Source organism: Saccoglossus kowalevskii, chromosome 9 (genome assembly GCF_978046115.1).
Source record: "Saccoglossus kowalevskii chromosome 9, keSacKowa6.1, whole genome shotgun sequence".
NCBI classification, from domain to species: domain Eukaryota; kingdom Metazoa; phylum Hemichordata; class Enteropneusta; family Harrimaniidae; genus Saccoglossus; species Saccoglossus kowalevskii.
This window is the reverse complement of record NC_140649.1, coordinates 9,849,210-9,866,592: the sequence shown is the minus strand read 5'-3', so window position 1 is coordinate 9,866,592 and position 17,383 is coordinate 9,849,210. Positions and strand designations below refer to the sequence as shown.

Sequence of the window (17,383 nt, the reverse complement as noted above, 5' to 3'; positions counted from 1 at the left end):
TAAAACTGTTCTGTTGTCGTGACTATCGTATAAATTGTGTTTTATGTCTGTTAAAACTACTGAAAAACAGATATTTACTAAGTTTCCTTGTGCTCAGCTTGATGTTGCCGACTTGCCGTGCATGGTATGGTTCAATTTGTGGTTAGATAGGCTTGTCATGCAATCATATATCATAGCAGCTCCTGACTGACTGTAATACATTTCATGCTGGGATGCAGACCTTCGATATTCTTCCCGATTTGCCGTGATTGGTTTCCAAAATTACCATATTTGTTCTATTAGTAACACATATGCTCATATAAATGACTAGGTATGTTTACAGTTGCAATAAGTAGAGTAATATTTTAATGATGCAACAAATAGAAAAATGTTGTTATATGTGCATTTCTAGTGGAGATGTGCTTCTAATAGAGCACATACATGTATGTGAAAACCTGTTTTGATTTGTCGTGCAGATTTTGTAGTCCCATATTACCAGTACTATTTTTTAAGACAAAATACTTTTCGTCAAATACAGTGTTTAAATTGTGTCATAAAATTTATCATGAATGTGCCTAGAACACCTCCCACTGACACTGAATCCTTCCGACTTGGTGGCATACTTCTTGAGTTACCATGCATCTATAAGTTGCTGTGCATCCAGACACAGCTTGCTTCACCATGGCCATTTACAATAATGTTGTTAATGCATGGTATGTGAAGGCTATGGCAGGAGTTGTCATGGATTGTTCTACATATAACTATTGTGTTGAAGTATTATCCATCTTTCAGATGTGGGTCATAATTCTGATGTTACCGGTATTTGCAACCTGAGATTGTAAGTCTCATGTTGTGAGCAGCCATGAACTAATTGCCTAACACATCACTTTCTGAGGTTGATATATATATATATATATCGTTATAGCTATGGGTGAAAGATTTTAGCAGGCAGTGTGTTAATACAGGGGTCAAAATTGAAGCCGGTCATCCCATCCCAGACTTGTAAATTTTAGTTGGGACCACGGGTTAATGTAGAAATTGCCTGTTCATGGAAAGAAATGAATAAATATATAGAGTTTTAACTAACTGTCCAAATGGGGGAAGTTCCACGTTTTTTATCTCCAAAAAAATTTCAGATTCTTAACAAACATGATCTTCAATTTTTAATTTCAACCCCTGCCTAATGTTTTGTGAATTGGATCTTGTCTTGTTTTGTTATTGAAATTTCGTAGGATGCAAACATTTTGCGTGATCTTGTATATTAGTGATTTGGAGAATATCTATTGTTTTAATTGTATTTATTATCTGTCTGTGGCGGGGTAGGGGTGGATTCAGCTAAACTAGAAAAGTGAAAAATATGATCATTACAAATTCTTGATATTTTGCTAAGAAAAAGGTTCAGTTGAACAAATTACAAAAAATGTTGATTTCCATGGATACAATTAATTTGTTATCTTCCCAAAGACCTATTTGGCGGCCATCTTGAATTGAAAACTAGCTCATCATTTGCTGAAAGCCTCCACTGATGAACAGAATGAATGGGTAAAAGAATAGCGTCAATAAACGATGTCGTAGTCAAAATACATGCAATCTGTTTCATAATTCATAAACGTGTTCGGGTACGTGCAAGTTTTTTTCTTAAGACATCCAAGTAGCGAGTCACAGTGAGTAATTTAGCAAAATTTAGAAAAATTCCTCTATCAGAATTGTGTTATGATGAAATGAATCAGGGTTTAGGAACTACTATGTAAAGTGCATTGTGGGAAATACATTTGTAAATATGCCAGCATCTGCCATTGACATCTGTGCCTTAGAAAACTGATTTTTTTTTTTAATATGTACGTGTCTGAGCTCAAGTTTGTTAATCAAAAAAGTCCTAGTGTCTGGGCCTGATAAAATGCAGGAGACTGACTGACGGTTGCTATTATTTGTTATGAATTGCATAAGCTTTAGTAGATATGTTAACTGTATCAAATTATGAAATGAATGGACTCGTTTGACCACATTCGAATACGTTGGAAACATTGATATTTCAGTCAAGATGATTATAGCCTGCATATGTTTATATGACTGCAGAATTCGCTATTAAACAAAATTATTAAAAAGAAATGTTTACAGTATTTCTATATTTGTGGTTTAACCTCTTGATCAATAATGTCTACTTTGTTCTGTTACTTTTGACAAATCAAACTCCCGTAATTATTCTAGATTTTCAAAAGAAAATTTGATCACCACTTGTGAAAAAGAATTGGTGTCACTTAGGTCCAAAATTATTAAAAAAAAATGTAGAAATTGATGCATCAACTTTTATTTGGTGGAAAAAATTATGGCAGGCAAAGGATTCTTGATGAAATACATCATGTGAGAACACTGTTTATCTTTACTTGAAATACATTATTGTGTTTAATTTAAACAGTGACCAATTACTTGATCTTAACGTTTCAACCACAGACAGCTTGGTCTTAAATTAACTTACAAATGTGTACATATTGAATCGTTTTCTAGATCAACCAATCAATTTGTCTTATTAACCATGCTAATGAATTTATTATATAAACCAAAAATCACATTTGAATACTGTATCATTAAAATATTACATATTCTGACTGCAGAAAAATATGTGTAATTTACATAAGTGTATGTACTACATTGTTCTAATAGTGCAAATACGATATTGTTTTTTTTTTTTTTTTTTTTTTTTTTTTTGCAATTTGTCTCATTGGTAATTCATTTTTATATATATCTTTAGAAATCTGCATATGTACGTTTAACGATGCAATTTTCTTGTTCACTGAATTTTATCTTGTGATCAGATAACCGTTACAAGTTAGTGATGGTTTTATGTCTTATGGTGATTCATTTTTATATGCCGGTATACATGTATATAATAAAGTATTATGGCAGAGTAATTATCAAAACAATTAATTTATGTCACCTTATTGTCAGTGTTACGTTATACTGCAGCAATATGTTGCATAGCTGGCATAGATGACTTAGATAGAGGTCATTCCATCAGTTGCATTGTCTTCTGATACTAGTACCATGACAGTTCAATCAAACGTGTTCCTTCTTCAAGTTGTTTTTCAAACATTTTTAATTCAAGAGTATTTAAAGTTTGTCAGATATATAATGTAAAAATCAATAATAATGGGATTATGAAATATTATTCTGTGAATGGAATTACATATATGTATGTAATTATGCTAACATGAGATAAAAAAAAGTGTTTCTGATAACTGTACTTACCTATATTTTTGGTAAAACCCGATTTTCATTTCATACAAATTAGCTATATTTATATTAAATTGGTTATTCAAATTTAATAGTCATGTACTACCTACAAAAATGTTTTTGTTATGTAATTCTTTTGATGTAGTGAATGACCAGAACATACCTCTAAAGAAATTCACTATAATAAATGACATACTGCAATTCATAGTCATTCTTTCTTAAACTTAAAGTTTGTAATAAATGCGTAATTGTGATAGAAATAATATTTAAAAAGGTAGGTAAGTGAATGAAAGAATTAATTTTTCTTATTAAAATAAAATAAGTGGTTCTTTTTCATAATTGAATAAAGGGAGTATACGTGCGTTTATAAAAGCACATGTACACAAAGTTTTTTTTTCACTGCCCTAAGGGGTGTCCTTATGAAGGGGGCCCAGAATATTATACAGGCTGAATTGATATTAAAACATGTACATTGAGAAAACTGTATATAGCATATGGGTGAACTTGAATGTCTGAAATAGTATGAGCATTGTGTTTCTTGATTCAAACAGTGTTATTGTTATCAGCACTATTGTTAAATGACAACAATCGTAAGCATCAGCACTATTGTTAAATGACGACGATCATAAGCATTGTTTACGCTACATGTACATCAGTGCCAATGAGTATCATTGTTAGCTGCAACATGACTGTCGTCATTTACGAATTCGAACCCAATATTGTGTATATATACACTATGCATTTTGGTAGTCAATGTTTATCAAAACAACTTTGTAATAAAATGGTACATCTCTGCATATACAGGTTATGTAATTAGTATGTTTGGACCTACATATATATGTACTGACGAGTTTTGAGTTATGGTGCCTTAAGTTAGTTTCTAAGGTAATGGAGGAACTTAAAACTAGTCTATTAAAATTCACTATTAATTACTAATGCTGCTATTAGTTTTTACACAGTTACATGTATTTCTTTAGTAACCATAGTTTTTGGTACAAATCTGTGAATATTAATTAAATGTAATGAACTATTTAATTGTTTTGTTTAGGATATATTATTTATGAAATATGATGCACTAATGTTATAAGACATTCAAATATGCAATTAATCATTGGTAAAATTCTTTGCATATAAATAGGCTTATTAAAGCATCAAGTAACTGAGTGTTGGGCTGTTATTTTAATATCATTAACTTGAAATTAGTATATGGTGGTAAATCACATAGATACATTCAACGTACATTTCTTTTTTAGCTCTCCATATATCTGATTGAATTGGGACTTGACATCACGGTTCAAACAGGTTCATGTTTTACACCCGTGGTTTTACACACCATGCCGTTCTATCAAAAGAGCATGAGTACCGGTACTAAAAACTTTTGTATATCAAGAACAGATTCTATTTTTGACTCCCATGTGCGAAGCACAAAATGGGAGTCTTTGCAGTTAGTGTGTCTGTATGTGTGTGTGTATGTGTGTATGTGTGTATGTGTGTATGTGTGTCCGACTGTTCCACTGCTATCTCAAGAACCATACATCGGTTTTTGATGAAACTTGGTGCATAGATGCTCTGGGCCAATGCGCAGATTTGATTAGGTTTTGGTAAAAATCCATGCTCGTTAATTACCTAATTTGCATGATAATTAGCTAATTTTTAGCTGTTCTATGACTGTTCCACTGATATCTAAAGAACCACTCATTGGATTTTGATGAAACTTGGTACATAGATGCTCTGAACATATGCGCAGATTTGATTAATTTTTGGTAAAAATCCGTGCATATTAATTACCTAATTTGCATGATAATTAGCTATTTTTTAGTGGTTCCATGACTGTTCCACTGATATCTAAACAACCACTCATTGGATTTTGATGAAACTTGGTACATAGATGCTCTGAACTGATGCTAGGTTTTGATTAGTTTTTGGTAATAATCCGTGGATACTAATTACCTAATTTGCATAATGATTAGTCAATTTTCGGTTTTTCCACTGATATCTCAAGTACTAATCATCACATTTCAATGAAACTTGGTACATAGATGTCATACGACACTGCACAGACCTGATAGTTTTTATGGTAATATCAGTACATATTAATTACCTAATTTGCATAATTAATTAATTTTCAGCATTTGATATAAGTAGTTAGCATTACATTTCAATGAAACTTGGTACTTACATACTCAAGGACTATGCAGAGATTGATTGTTTTCGATAAATATTTGTGCATATTAATCACCTAATTTGCATAATTAGTTAATTTTCAGCTTTTCCACAGGTATCTCAAGTACTAATCATCGCATTTCAATGAAACTTGGTACATAGATCCTTTAGGACTATGCAGAGACCTGATTAGTTTTAGGGTAAATAATTGTGCATATTAATTACCTAATTTGCATAATTAATTTTCAGCTTTTCTACTGATATCTAAAGTACTAATCATCACATTTCAATGAATCTAGAATTATGCAGACCCAATTAGTTTCCGGTAAATATTTGTGCATATTAATCACCTAATTTGCATAATTAACCAACTTTCACACTGATATCTCAGGTACTATACATCACATATCAATGAATGTACATGGATGCTGTAGGACAATAGACAGACCTGAATAATTGTGGGTTAAAATCTGTACATATTAATTACCTAATTTGCATAATTAACCAATTTTAAGCTTTCACACTGATATCTAAAGTACCGTAAAAACTCCAAAATTTCGACCGGTTTTAAATAATTGGTGTTCGATATGTGACGTGTTTTTATAGTCAAAATTAAGGTGCATTTTCGGACGGTCGAATTTTTCAGAATAGAAATCAGCAAATGAAAAAATGGGGATGATAGACAGTGTGCTTCATTAGTTTTTAAAAAATGCAATGTCCGTCAATTGACGTAAACTTCCTCATGTTTCACGGTAAAAGCAAAGGTCGTGGCCGAGTTGTAACTCAAAATCTAAACAAAGTCATCAATCAGTGAGTATTATGACAAGCAAAACAAAACATCAAGACGCGGAGAAGAGGTCAGCACAAAACTAATAGGTCAAAAGACAAAGCTGTCTCGCACTACCTAGAAAAACTTGCGAATGTTCGAAGTACAGGTACCCATTGGACAAAAGATGCATGGAAGTTTAGCAAACTATCTCCCCGACCCAGTGCAATGTATCCGGTTAGAATCAAAGCTCACGTGTCCCTTATTTGAGGGACCAAATTCTGCCGTAAATTCGCCCTTGGATTAAAAAATAAAATGGGATTTAAGAAAATAAAATGGGACTTTTAAGGTGTATTTTGGCGTCATTTTTCGGACATTTCAATCAATCCTGCCGGCTAAAATAGAGTCTAAGTTTTACCGTAGTCATTGACGTTTGTCTATTCAAGAGTACACGTGTATGATTTTTATCGTGACTAGCGTGAGCGGGTAAGCTTCCTTTCGAGAATGAGCTGTTATCACTGTGAACAATGTTAAATTATTCTTCAGATGACCAGTTTATTTTTTAAAAACAACTAATTTTTTTATTTAAAAAAAATCATGCCGTTTTCGCATCAAAATCCAAGCCAAAATATCGTACTACAACACCAATCTCTTCCGCATTGCGTTCAATAACATTAACATATTTAAATAAGCTATGGTAATTTGAACACGTTGGCATCATCCAGCTTTTTGATTGGTTAATTAGCGATTTGACCTATTTGACCTAAGAGAACATGGCGGATATCCTCCAGCATCAAACGTTTATACGAGACCGGAATCATTCGCTTACGATGAAACTAAGTTGACTTTTATTTGTATTTCATAACCATTCAACAAATTTATTTTGTGTACATTATTATAATCACTACTGAGTACAGTAATAATCAACAATTCAGAAACGCAGCATGCCGAGATTTTTGTGTTCGTTTTTATTTCAAACTTCGTTTATTTAGAATATATTTTCGTTACCAATAAAATAAAAATCTCTCAGTCAATCAGAAACCCGGATTCATGCCTTCGAGGAAGGTCCCGTTTGAACGCTCACATCGTGTTTTTTTTTCGTTTGGGGGAAAACTAAAACTGGTCGCAATTTTCGAATAAGAATGAGTCGGCAATTTTTAGTGGAGTCGAAAATTTGTAGGTAAATAAAACACAGAAACCGGCAAATAAATAGGCGTTCGAATTTTTAGAGGGGTCGAAATTTTGGAGTTTTCACGGTACTAATTATTCCATTTCAATGAAACTTAGTATAAAGATGCTCTAGGACAATGTACAAACCTAATTAGTTTGGGGTAAAAATCTGTTCATATTAATTCCCTAATAAGCATAATAATTCATAATTTTTTGGTTCTAATCACATTTCAATTAAACTTGGAGACATAGATTTTCTGTTACATTGCGCAAGACCTCATTAGTTTTACACTCAAATCTGGTCATATTAATTTTCTGATTTGCATAATTAGTTTTCAGCAAAGTAATTTCGAATTATATTTAATGTGTCTCCAATACTCTCAGCACATGGGAGTTCTTTCTAAGCTTTCTTTGATTTTTTTTAGTATTGACAAATTTGTAATAGTGCATACGTTTTGAACCGATCTAAATATTTTCTGTGTTACACAATTTCACTGTGCCTTGAGGAGGCGCACCTATTACAACCACTACTATTGTGTGCACTGGGTGTGTCGAGTGCACCATTGTGGCGTGTTTTTTTTTTTTTTAAATGTGATTTTTTTTAGGTGCATTGTACTGTATGTGTCTTCAAAATATATTTTATATTCTCACCATTATCACATTCCCATGGTACATACATGTATCATTCCCAGTTAGTGAGTTTTATTGTGAAATATTACTAACTTATGTTTCAAGCACGTGTACAGCTTGAAAAAACAAAACAAAAAAAACTGATGATGTAGCAACATAAAGATGCTTATGAATATGCAAATAGTTGTGTCAATAAATATTGTCGAATATAAATATTAGACTCCCACAAATGTCATCAGCTTCTGTGTGCTCGAACACTACATGGAGAAAACCAAATCGTTAGACAGTACCAATTTTATCGCTGCAATATGAGAACTTCAGATGGTGCAATGAAAGTTTATTGAAATAACAGCTATAACATGTTCCTGTAGTTTCGTGATACGTTTTTGTATTTACCTGGTATGTGCTGTGTAATGCCATTGAATTCTTAATCATACACATCAATTCAGATTACAGCATGTACTAAACGATGCAGTGTTCATCCCTCAGGGTCTTTGCATCATGGTTGTTTGTGAAATTATTGATATGCTAATTAGTCAACCTTCAAAATTAGCCGTCATACTGGGTCGAATGCATACATACTGGTTTGCTGTGAATCTAATAGAACAAATAGCTGGAAAGTAGCACAACTGTTGCAATTCCGAATGAAAGCTTATAACTGCTGTGTTACACATACTTGTGTACTTACATTCCATATCACAAGTATCATGCATATTTCTTAAGAACACTGGTTAATATTCATCTAAGCGTGTTGCTGTTGTTGTGCATGTTTGTTTGCTTACTTCAATATGATCACCAGCACACGCATGTATCTACATGTAACGCTGGATATGATCATTACATATCACCTCGCGTACAGACTGTAATTTAGTTGTGAAAGGTGTTTCCCCTTATCATGTATGTCCTGGTACTGGTAACTTAACTATTACTGTACAGTGACAATGGTTTGAAGCGCTCTACAATTGGATACGTATTGACAAAGTGAACATGACACAAAGACATTTTGTGGCTACTTGTTTAATTGATTATACGTAAATATGCGTAGGTAATGCCGCTAGCCATCTCTCAACCGTCTCCCCATTTGTCAGTTTCCTTGGCAACTGCAGTGTGTTTCCATGGTAATAAAGTGTTCTACAGCCTCTTGCTTTACTAAGTTCATCTCCTGCGGAGTTTTTGTGAACACAAGATGTTTTCAGGACTGTGCCCTGTGCTGATTTACATAACCTTCACTTCTTGACTGCTTGAGGTCTGCATTTTCAGCCTGAAACAGTTTATTTAAATGAGTTGATGTAATTTCTTCCTCTTTCTAATTCTCTCTCTCCCCTGCTTGAAACCACATCCAATCCTCCTCTGAGATTATGATGACATTGTTGACTCACCTTGACGCGATCTACAGACGTTCATGCATAATAATTTGATTATTCGTTTGTTAGCCGCAATTCACCATATTTTGAATCTTTGCGTTTTATCTCTCAATTCTACTGAATAAATACAAATAAAACTGATGGTAATATGAGAATACTGCCAAGTTCGTTCAAAAGTATTTTGACAATCGTATCGACCAACAATTCAATGCTATCCCATACCGCTCTGCCTCAGTGCATACTTTCCCGTAAATTCTTGTGATAATCTGATTGCTATTCATCTTGTTTCGTGCTTGTAGTTATATTTTAATGACAGATTATAGCCGAAAATGACAATAAAAAATGTTGTGCTGTGCAATCATTTATGTTTAGTGACAGATTCTATTTCCGTCACCTGCTATGGTGCTTTTGCATCTGATGTAAACAAACGGAAGTAGTCCATGAGTGTGTCGTCGTCGTCCGTGTCCGTGTCAATGTTTTATATTTTCGACTTCTTCTTGAAAACTACAAGCCTGAATGCTCTGATACTTGGTGTGTATGTACCTAGGGTAGACCCCTCTTAGATTTGTTCATTTCATGATGATATCTTCAATTCTCTAATTTTGGTGAATATTTTTGTCATTTTTGGTAAAAAGTGATATTTTTGACTTTTATATCGTTAAAAACTGCAAGTCCAATTGCTTTGATATTACATATATAGATACTACATGTGGACCTTTCTCGGATTAGTTAATTTTGTGATGATATCCTCAATTCTCTAATTTTGGTGAATATTTTTGTCATTTTTGGTAAAAAGTGATATTTTTGACTTATCGTTAAAAACTGCAAGTCCAATTGCTTTGATATTACACATATAGATGCTACATGTGGACCTTTCTCAGATTAGTTAATTTTGTGATGATATCCTCAATTCTCTAATTTTGGTGAATATTTTTGTAATTTTTGGTAAAAAGTGATATTTTTGACTTCTTGTTGAAAACAGCAAGTCCGATTGCTATACATACTATACATATTGTTCATTTTCTAATGATATCTTCAGTTCTTTAATTGAAATGTGTTTACAGTGAACCGAAAATGTTCACATACTGTTGACTACTGTATAAAAAATAGGTGATTTTCCGTTCAACTGCGAGATCTTGCGAGATGCATGAAAGACGCGCGTCGAACGTCTGCTGCAAAAATCGAACAATTTGATTTTGAACTTGAATTTCTTTATTTCGTAGCTCACATCGACCGGCCAATCTTCGACAAAGGAATATTGCTTTCGAATACCCTCACTTAATCGAAATTGCCTATCATCAAATGTGTACAGCAAATTATTAAGCATGGAAATGCCCCCAAAATATTTTCGCGTTTGTCGAATCCCACGTGATGTTTGACGCCACTACGGCGCTATGACCTTTGTTTGTCCTGTTTTTACGTTTGATTTCACGCATAGCACGTGATTCTCGCAGTGAACGGAAAATGGTCTATTGTCACTGCTATCTGCGCTTTCCACCTCAAACCAGTTTTATAGTACAGTATGAGATGTAAAACAGTGACTGTCATTCATGGTTATTATGCAAAAATCAAAAATCCACTAAAACTAAACTCAGTGAAAATTTCTTCTTTCACAATACCATAGTAACAAACGACTGTTTTCGGTCAGTGCTCACACTGACAAATGTGCATCACGTTTATTTGTCAAAAAATAGACATGCAAGTTATAAAAAAAACCTATGATGAATATTGCTGAGAAGTTGTATTAATATCATTTTTAATTCTGTTCTGTTTTTTTTTTCTTTTATTTGTACCGTTAGTTAAAAGAACACGAAGCACGCAGATTCTTCCAGCAAATTATATCTGGTGTAGACTATTGCCATAGGCATATGATTGTACACAGAGATTTAAAACCAGAAAATCTATTGTTAGATTTTAACATGCATGTCAAGATAGCTGATTTTGGTAAGTTTGGTGTACCCTGGTATGATTGTACTTTATGCTGTAGTAAAATACTTCATTTCAAACATTTTGGCTGAAGTTTATTTTTCGCTGATTTTTGATGAGTTATATGTAAAATGTAGTAGTCCAGAGTTTTAAATCCGGTTTGGTCCCCGAAGACGAGGGTGGCCGGATTCACCTTAAACTAGTGGCAATCGCTCTTACCCCCTCCCTCCACTTTGCACGATTTAAAGCATCCCTCATCCTCATCCCAACCTTCCCACTCTCCTCCTCCACTTGCATCTTCCACGTCTTCTTTGGCCTTCCCCTTTTCCTTGGACCACTCACTTCTAAATCAAGGGCCCTTCTTAATACATGCCCATCCTCCCTCCTCAGCACATGCCCATACCAACGTACCCCATTTGCCTTCGCCAACCGATCTACCGCTTCCTTCAAACCCAACATCTGCATCAAGTCCTCAGTTAACTTTCTGTCCATCAACTTCACCCCACACATCACTCTCACCATCGCTCTCTCCGTCCTCCTTAAAATACCCAGCTCATTTTCACTCAAACACCATGTCTTGCTCCCATACAGCAATGCTGATCTCACACAACTCTTATAAACTATTCCTTTCATCTCCAAGGGAAATCTCTTCCCATATACATGTGTAGTAGCTCTCCACATTCCCTAAACTTCACCCAAGCAAACCTTGCTCTAGCTGTAAAATATAGGAAAAAAAGTATTTTTGGTAGATTTTATTTCCACTGATTTATTCCTTGAGCAAAAATGGTGAATACTTGCTCCCTGTCCCAAGGTTTTCGCAATTAAAATCCGATAGCAAGATTTTTTTGGGGCCTTACCAATATAGCTTTTTAGCTCCACTGTCGACCTTGTCAAGCAGAGCTTATCATATGAGTGATTGTCCGTCATCCATTGTCGCCTGCATAAAAAGTGATATTTTCGACTTCTTGTTAAGAACCGCAGGTCCGATTGCTTTGATACTATTCAGATAGGTACCTCAAGTAAACCTCTCTCAGATTTGTTCATTTCGTGATGATGTATTCAAAATTATCTAATTTAAATGATTATTTTTGTCATTTTTGGTTAAAAGTGATATTTTCGAATTCTTGTTGAAAACAGAAAGTCCAATTGCTTTGATACTATGCATATAGGTACCTCAGGTAAACCTCTCTCAGATTTGTTCATTTCGTGATGATATCTTCAATTATCTAATTTTAATGATGATTTTTGTCATTTTTGGTAAAAAGTGATATTTTTGAATTCTTGTTGAAAACAGAAAGTCCAATTGCTTTGATACTATACATAGTGTTCGTTTTCTAATGATATCCTTCAGTTCTTTAATTGAAATGTGTTTTGCTAACAGCAGAACTATCTCAGCCAACAGGCGGCTTGTTTCAGAATGGTAAATTCTATTCTATTGTATTACACGTACGCTGGAATAACAGCATAAAACTAACAAAAGTTTTGCAAAATTCAAATTGTCTTGTAATTTTGGAAAAGAGAAATAGACTATACATGAAAAACTGTAGATTCATTTATTTCCTTTTCAGAGTACTGTACATGTACCACCTGTTCGTATGTTTGTATTTTTTTTGTAGCATATTCCACACACCCGTCAACATAAGAATAGCACAGTGGAAGCACTTGAAAAACTCAAATTATCTGCTGTTATCTGATTCCAATAAATTATTGATAAACTGTCAGTCAAGTTCGGTGGGATAAATACGCCATGAATAATTGAGCGGGCTTGATAGTTGACACACTACATGTGTATGTCAACTTTTATATATTTTGCTTTGTTTCTGTTTTTAGGTTTGTCTAATATGATGACTGATGGTGAATTCCTTCGGACCAGCTGTGGCTCTCCCAATTATGCTGCTCCGGAAGTTATCTCTGGAAAGTAAGTATTGATATTAAATTTGTTTCTACAACAAATTTTTGTATTTTTCATTTTTTTTGAAAAGCAGACTATAAACAGGACTATTTTGTGAATTTGTGATGAAAAGAGGGAACTGGTGGTGAAATGCATTGTCATTACCTCTGTGTGTTATCAATTGCATTGGTAATAATGTTTTCATATCACAGATGTCTTGTCTTGTCTTGTGTGAAATCTATATTGTTACTGTTGTGGAAATTGTGTTGACGTCATTTTATCTAAGGAGTTTGAATATCGTCATATCATGAATGAATATTACATGGCTGTTCTATACACCTATACTCAGAGCAAGTAATAAACAAGTGTAGCATTTTGGTCAGACCCATTACCTGTCAGCCCCAGCTGTTTCCGTGATGGTTAAAAAGTCTTTGATGTGATGCCTACGTGATGTACACCACACCGGTATAATACATTGTTTGTTTCATGGAAGTTGAATGACTGTCTCGCTCTGGGGGAAGGGGTAAAGTAGTAAAATAGTCAGTAAAATTCATTTTAATTATATCAGACTGCGATTTCAATGCCAGCTGGTTTTCATGAAATTTCAACTCACAAAGTCTCCGTTCAGAGGTATACATATGCACATCAATTTATTTCATGATCTGATTTAAAGATTAAAGATTTATGGATGGATGGATTTTGTTCATAGATATACAGATATATTGGTTTGACTATCTGATTCAAAATGGCCAAATGGTGGCCATTTTTGTTCTAAAAAATCATCAAAAATCAAGCATTTCTGGCATTCCAGAATTGGAGCCTGGTCGTTTATAGATGGATTTTGTTCAAACATGGTACATACATAAGACATTATGGGTCCCTGATTCACCTATTTTAATTTTTTCAAATCGAATTCAAAATGCCTGACTGGCGGCCATTTTGTTTTAATGACTGCAGTTCTAGAGCCATATCTCGGACATTATTTCACTGATTATGTTCAAATTTTATATATTCATTATACATCATGTATGTATTTAAAATTGTCGACCAGTGGCCCTTTTGTTTTAATTAATGTTCCAGAGCAATATCTCTCAATTCGGGCAAGTACTCGTTTGACGATCAGATACAATATGACTGAATGTCAATCATTTTAATGTTAAGAAATCATCATAATTATGCATCAGCTTCTGGATCCATATCTCTGACATATTTATGATCGAACTATATTACTATGAACAAAATTATGTATCTTGAGTTTGATAACTAACGGGACTATGCCGTGCATGACTTGTTCTGGTATTAAATTAAAGTGCCTGTGCAATGCCCACCCACACGCTTCCCATTTCAGATCTGTGCCCCACTAAAATGGGCAATTATTGATTTTTTGGCTGAAAATGATTACTCGTATCCAAGTAAGTTTGAGATATTTCCCGTGTAGCCACGCCCACCTATCCTGAAACGATTGACTGTTCCCGGATTTCCGACTCTCGCCAAAAGTGCGCAACCAAATGCAAAAATATGAGAGGAAGCCGTACTTTTATATCACTGTGTCATTCAACGTACAACTGTACTTTTAAACGATATACATTTTTTAATCGGCGTTTCTTTTGTCTATTTTATTTTATTTTTGAGAGAGCAAATTTTTCGAAGTTGTTTTCACAACAAACATTTATGATGGTTAAACGTTGTGTTGTGGGCGGTTGCAGTAATGCGTATAGTCATAGTGTAATCCGAAGGTGCGAAATCGGTGGACGAAAGCCGTGAAAATAACGAGAAAAGGTTGGGGTGGACTTCCTCCTAACAGCGTCATATGCAGTGTCCACTTCACCTCAGATTCTTTTTTTTTTGAAAAACTGTCCTTGTTCATGACAAAACAACTAGGTTTTAATGAGAAACGCTGACAATACAAAACATTTTCGAAAAAATAGATTCCGGACCAGCCCATGATCACTGAGACGGATTTCAGAAGGGAGAGATACAAATGTACGTCGAGTATGTGTTTCAAATGATTTAATTTTTTTACGATCTCGATTATCACTTTATAGAGACCACCCGTGTTATGTAAAAGGTAGCAGTAATTTTGATAATGACACGAAAACGAAGCGTCGGACAATCAGGAAATTACGCAGCCCTCAGGCTGTTTTCATTTTCACAAGCTAAAAGTGTCTGAATTGTTCGGTTATTGGTGTTGAATGTCAAATTCACATGTTTGTTGCCTTTACTTGCAGCTTGATCAGCGTAATAATTTCCGGAATAAGAATCCGGGCTTGAGCTGTCAATGTATTTTTTTAATATGATGTCATAATCATGAAAATCACGCTAAATCCACTCTGAATTTGTCTGTATGTGAGTCGCTCTCAATTATTTTTGTTATCCAATTAAACGCCGCCATTCACGCACTTGTCCCCCTCATGACCCGACGCGTTCACCCATTACAACGCGGCAGTCATTTATTTAGTAACTGTGTTTTGTCGTTTTTTTAAAATTATTTCTTTATTTTATAAATCAATAGTGTCTATTAACCTGCTAAATAACAAGACGATTCAGCCGTCAAATTTGATTTTGTCCAATGCCGGAGTCCAGCGACAGTGTACAAACCTGCTCCGGTGACGGGTGACGACCACGGTGACTAGCTACACCAGACCGGACATATTTCGCATCTGACTCAACCCCATGCAACAAACTTGATACTATGTGTTCATTATGGTCCATTCTTCCTCTACGAACAAGTACATAAGTGGCAATTTAGTCAAAGACGAGAAAACAGCACAAGAAATTTGCCTTATTTACACGTATCGGCAATGCAAGCTGCCCAGCGACTTCCCCTTCTGACGTCACAAGGGGAATTTCTGTATGCAAATGAGAAGCTAATGAGGAGCCTCATTTTAAAATACACAAAAATAAAGTTTCCGTAGACTGAGTTTAAAACACATTTTTTCACTTAAAAAATAATTATTTATGCTTACAAACATAAAAATTATATAATATTTATGTATCAATGGATAATTTTAGGCGTGAAAATAGCAGCCATTTCACAGGCACTTTAAATCAAACAGTTTGGAAAACAACTATGCCATCTATCCAACGTTTTTAAAATGGATATAATTACGTTTGTGTGTGCCTACGCTAATTGTGGTGTCAAACCTCTAATTTATGTGTTGCCTGGCAACCATTGTCGTAAGATATCTCGCTCGCAGATATTCCCCTAATTGGTGACATAGTTAGACAGCAGTAATCATGGTAATCTCAAAAGCATACACTCACTAGTAATATACATAATTGTTAGTCATGTGCACATTGCTTGATTCGAGAATGTAACTCTCTTGAAATTTTTACGGAAGAAATGATGCAAGTTTATTTTGCGAAAGGTGGCTAATGTTGGAATACAAATGATATCGTTTTGCCAAAGGTAAAAATGATGTACAACTTTAGCCAAGAGTCACTGAAAGTAAAAGACTGATAGATTGATCTGTTAATGGTAGGAATCTTTGAGATATGATCGCAATCTTAATGTACACACACTGGAAAGTATAGAACTACTGTTGATAAGTGATCCATCAATGATGCATATTTAAGTCCTGTACTAGACATTCTTAGTGATAAACAGTTTGTGTGTATTTTGTGTGTGTCCTATGACATAAAGTGTCAGTGACTTAAGAACAAATTTGTCCTCACGAAAGCATAAAATCTTGAAATCTACCCCTGGTAGCAATGAATATTAAATGGTTTTTCTATTAATTAACAACCTCATTTTTGGACAAAAAAATGATACAATTTTATTCATTAAACTATTATGTTATTTGTACTTAATTATAGGTGCATTCACTGCAAAATTACCGGGTCTAAAATTTTCACATATCTTAAGCACTTTTAAACGATTTTATTTGATAAAATTTTAAAATAGCCATAATATAATTTGATATAACAAATTACCATTTTTATATCTATACAGTATATTATGATATACCAGTGAGAGCCTAGCTACTTTCATCTGCTTCCATGCCGAACTATGCTCTATGATCAGTAAACTCTGTTGTTGTTTGGAGGTGGATTATTGAAACATTGCCTCCAGATATAGAATACGTGACTTAAAACATGTCCCAGTTGACTGAGAGGTGAAACCATACTACATTATTGTCTATGATTTTGGAGTTCCTCCATTCCGTTAATTGATCATTGCCTGGGTATTTTCAATCAGTCAGTCAGTAGATAAGCCCTAAGGCAGAACATTTCATCCTGTTGCATTGTTATTCTACAATGTAA

General features: G+C 34.2%; 1 protein-coding gene across 1 annotated transcript in view; it reads left to right on the top strand.

The window, feature by feature from the left end:
* Prkaa2 (5'-AMP-activated protein kinase catalytic subunit alpha-2) overlaps nucleotides 1-17,383 on the top strand; it is a 42,517-nt gene that overhangs the window by 10,606 nt on the left and 14,528 nt on the right. The window contains 2 exon segments of the mRNA NM_001168029.1: nucleotides 11,103-11,247; nucleotides 13,060-13,147. Coding sequence (NP_001161501.1) covers nucleotides 11,103-11,247; nucleotides 13,060-13,147 — 233 coding nt within the window.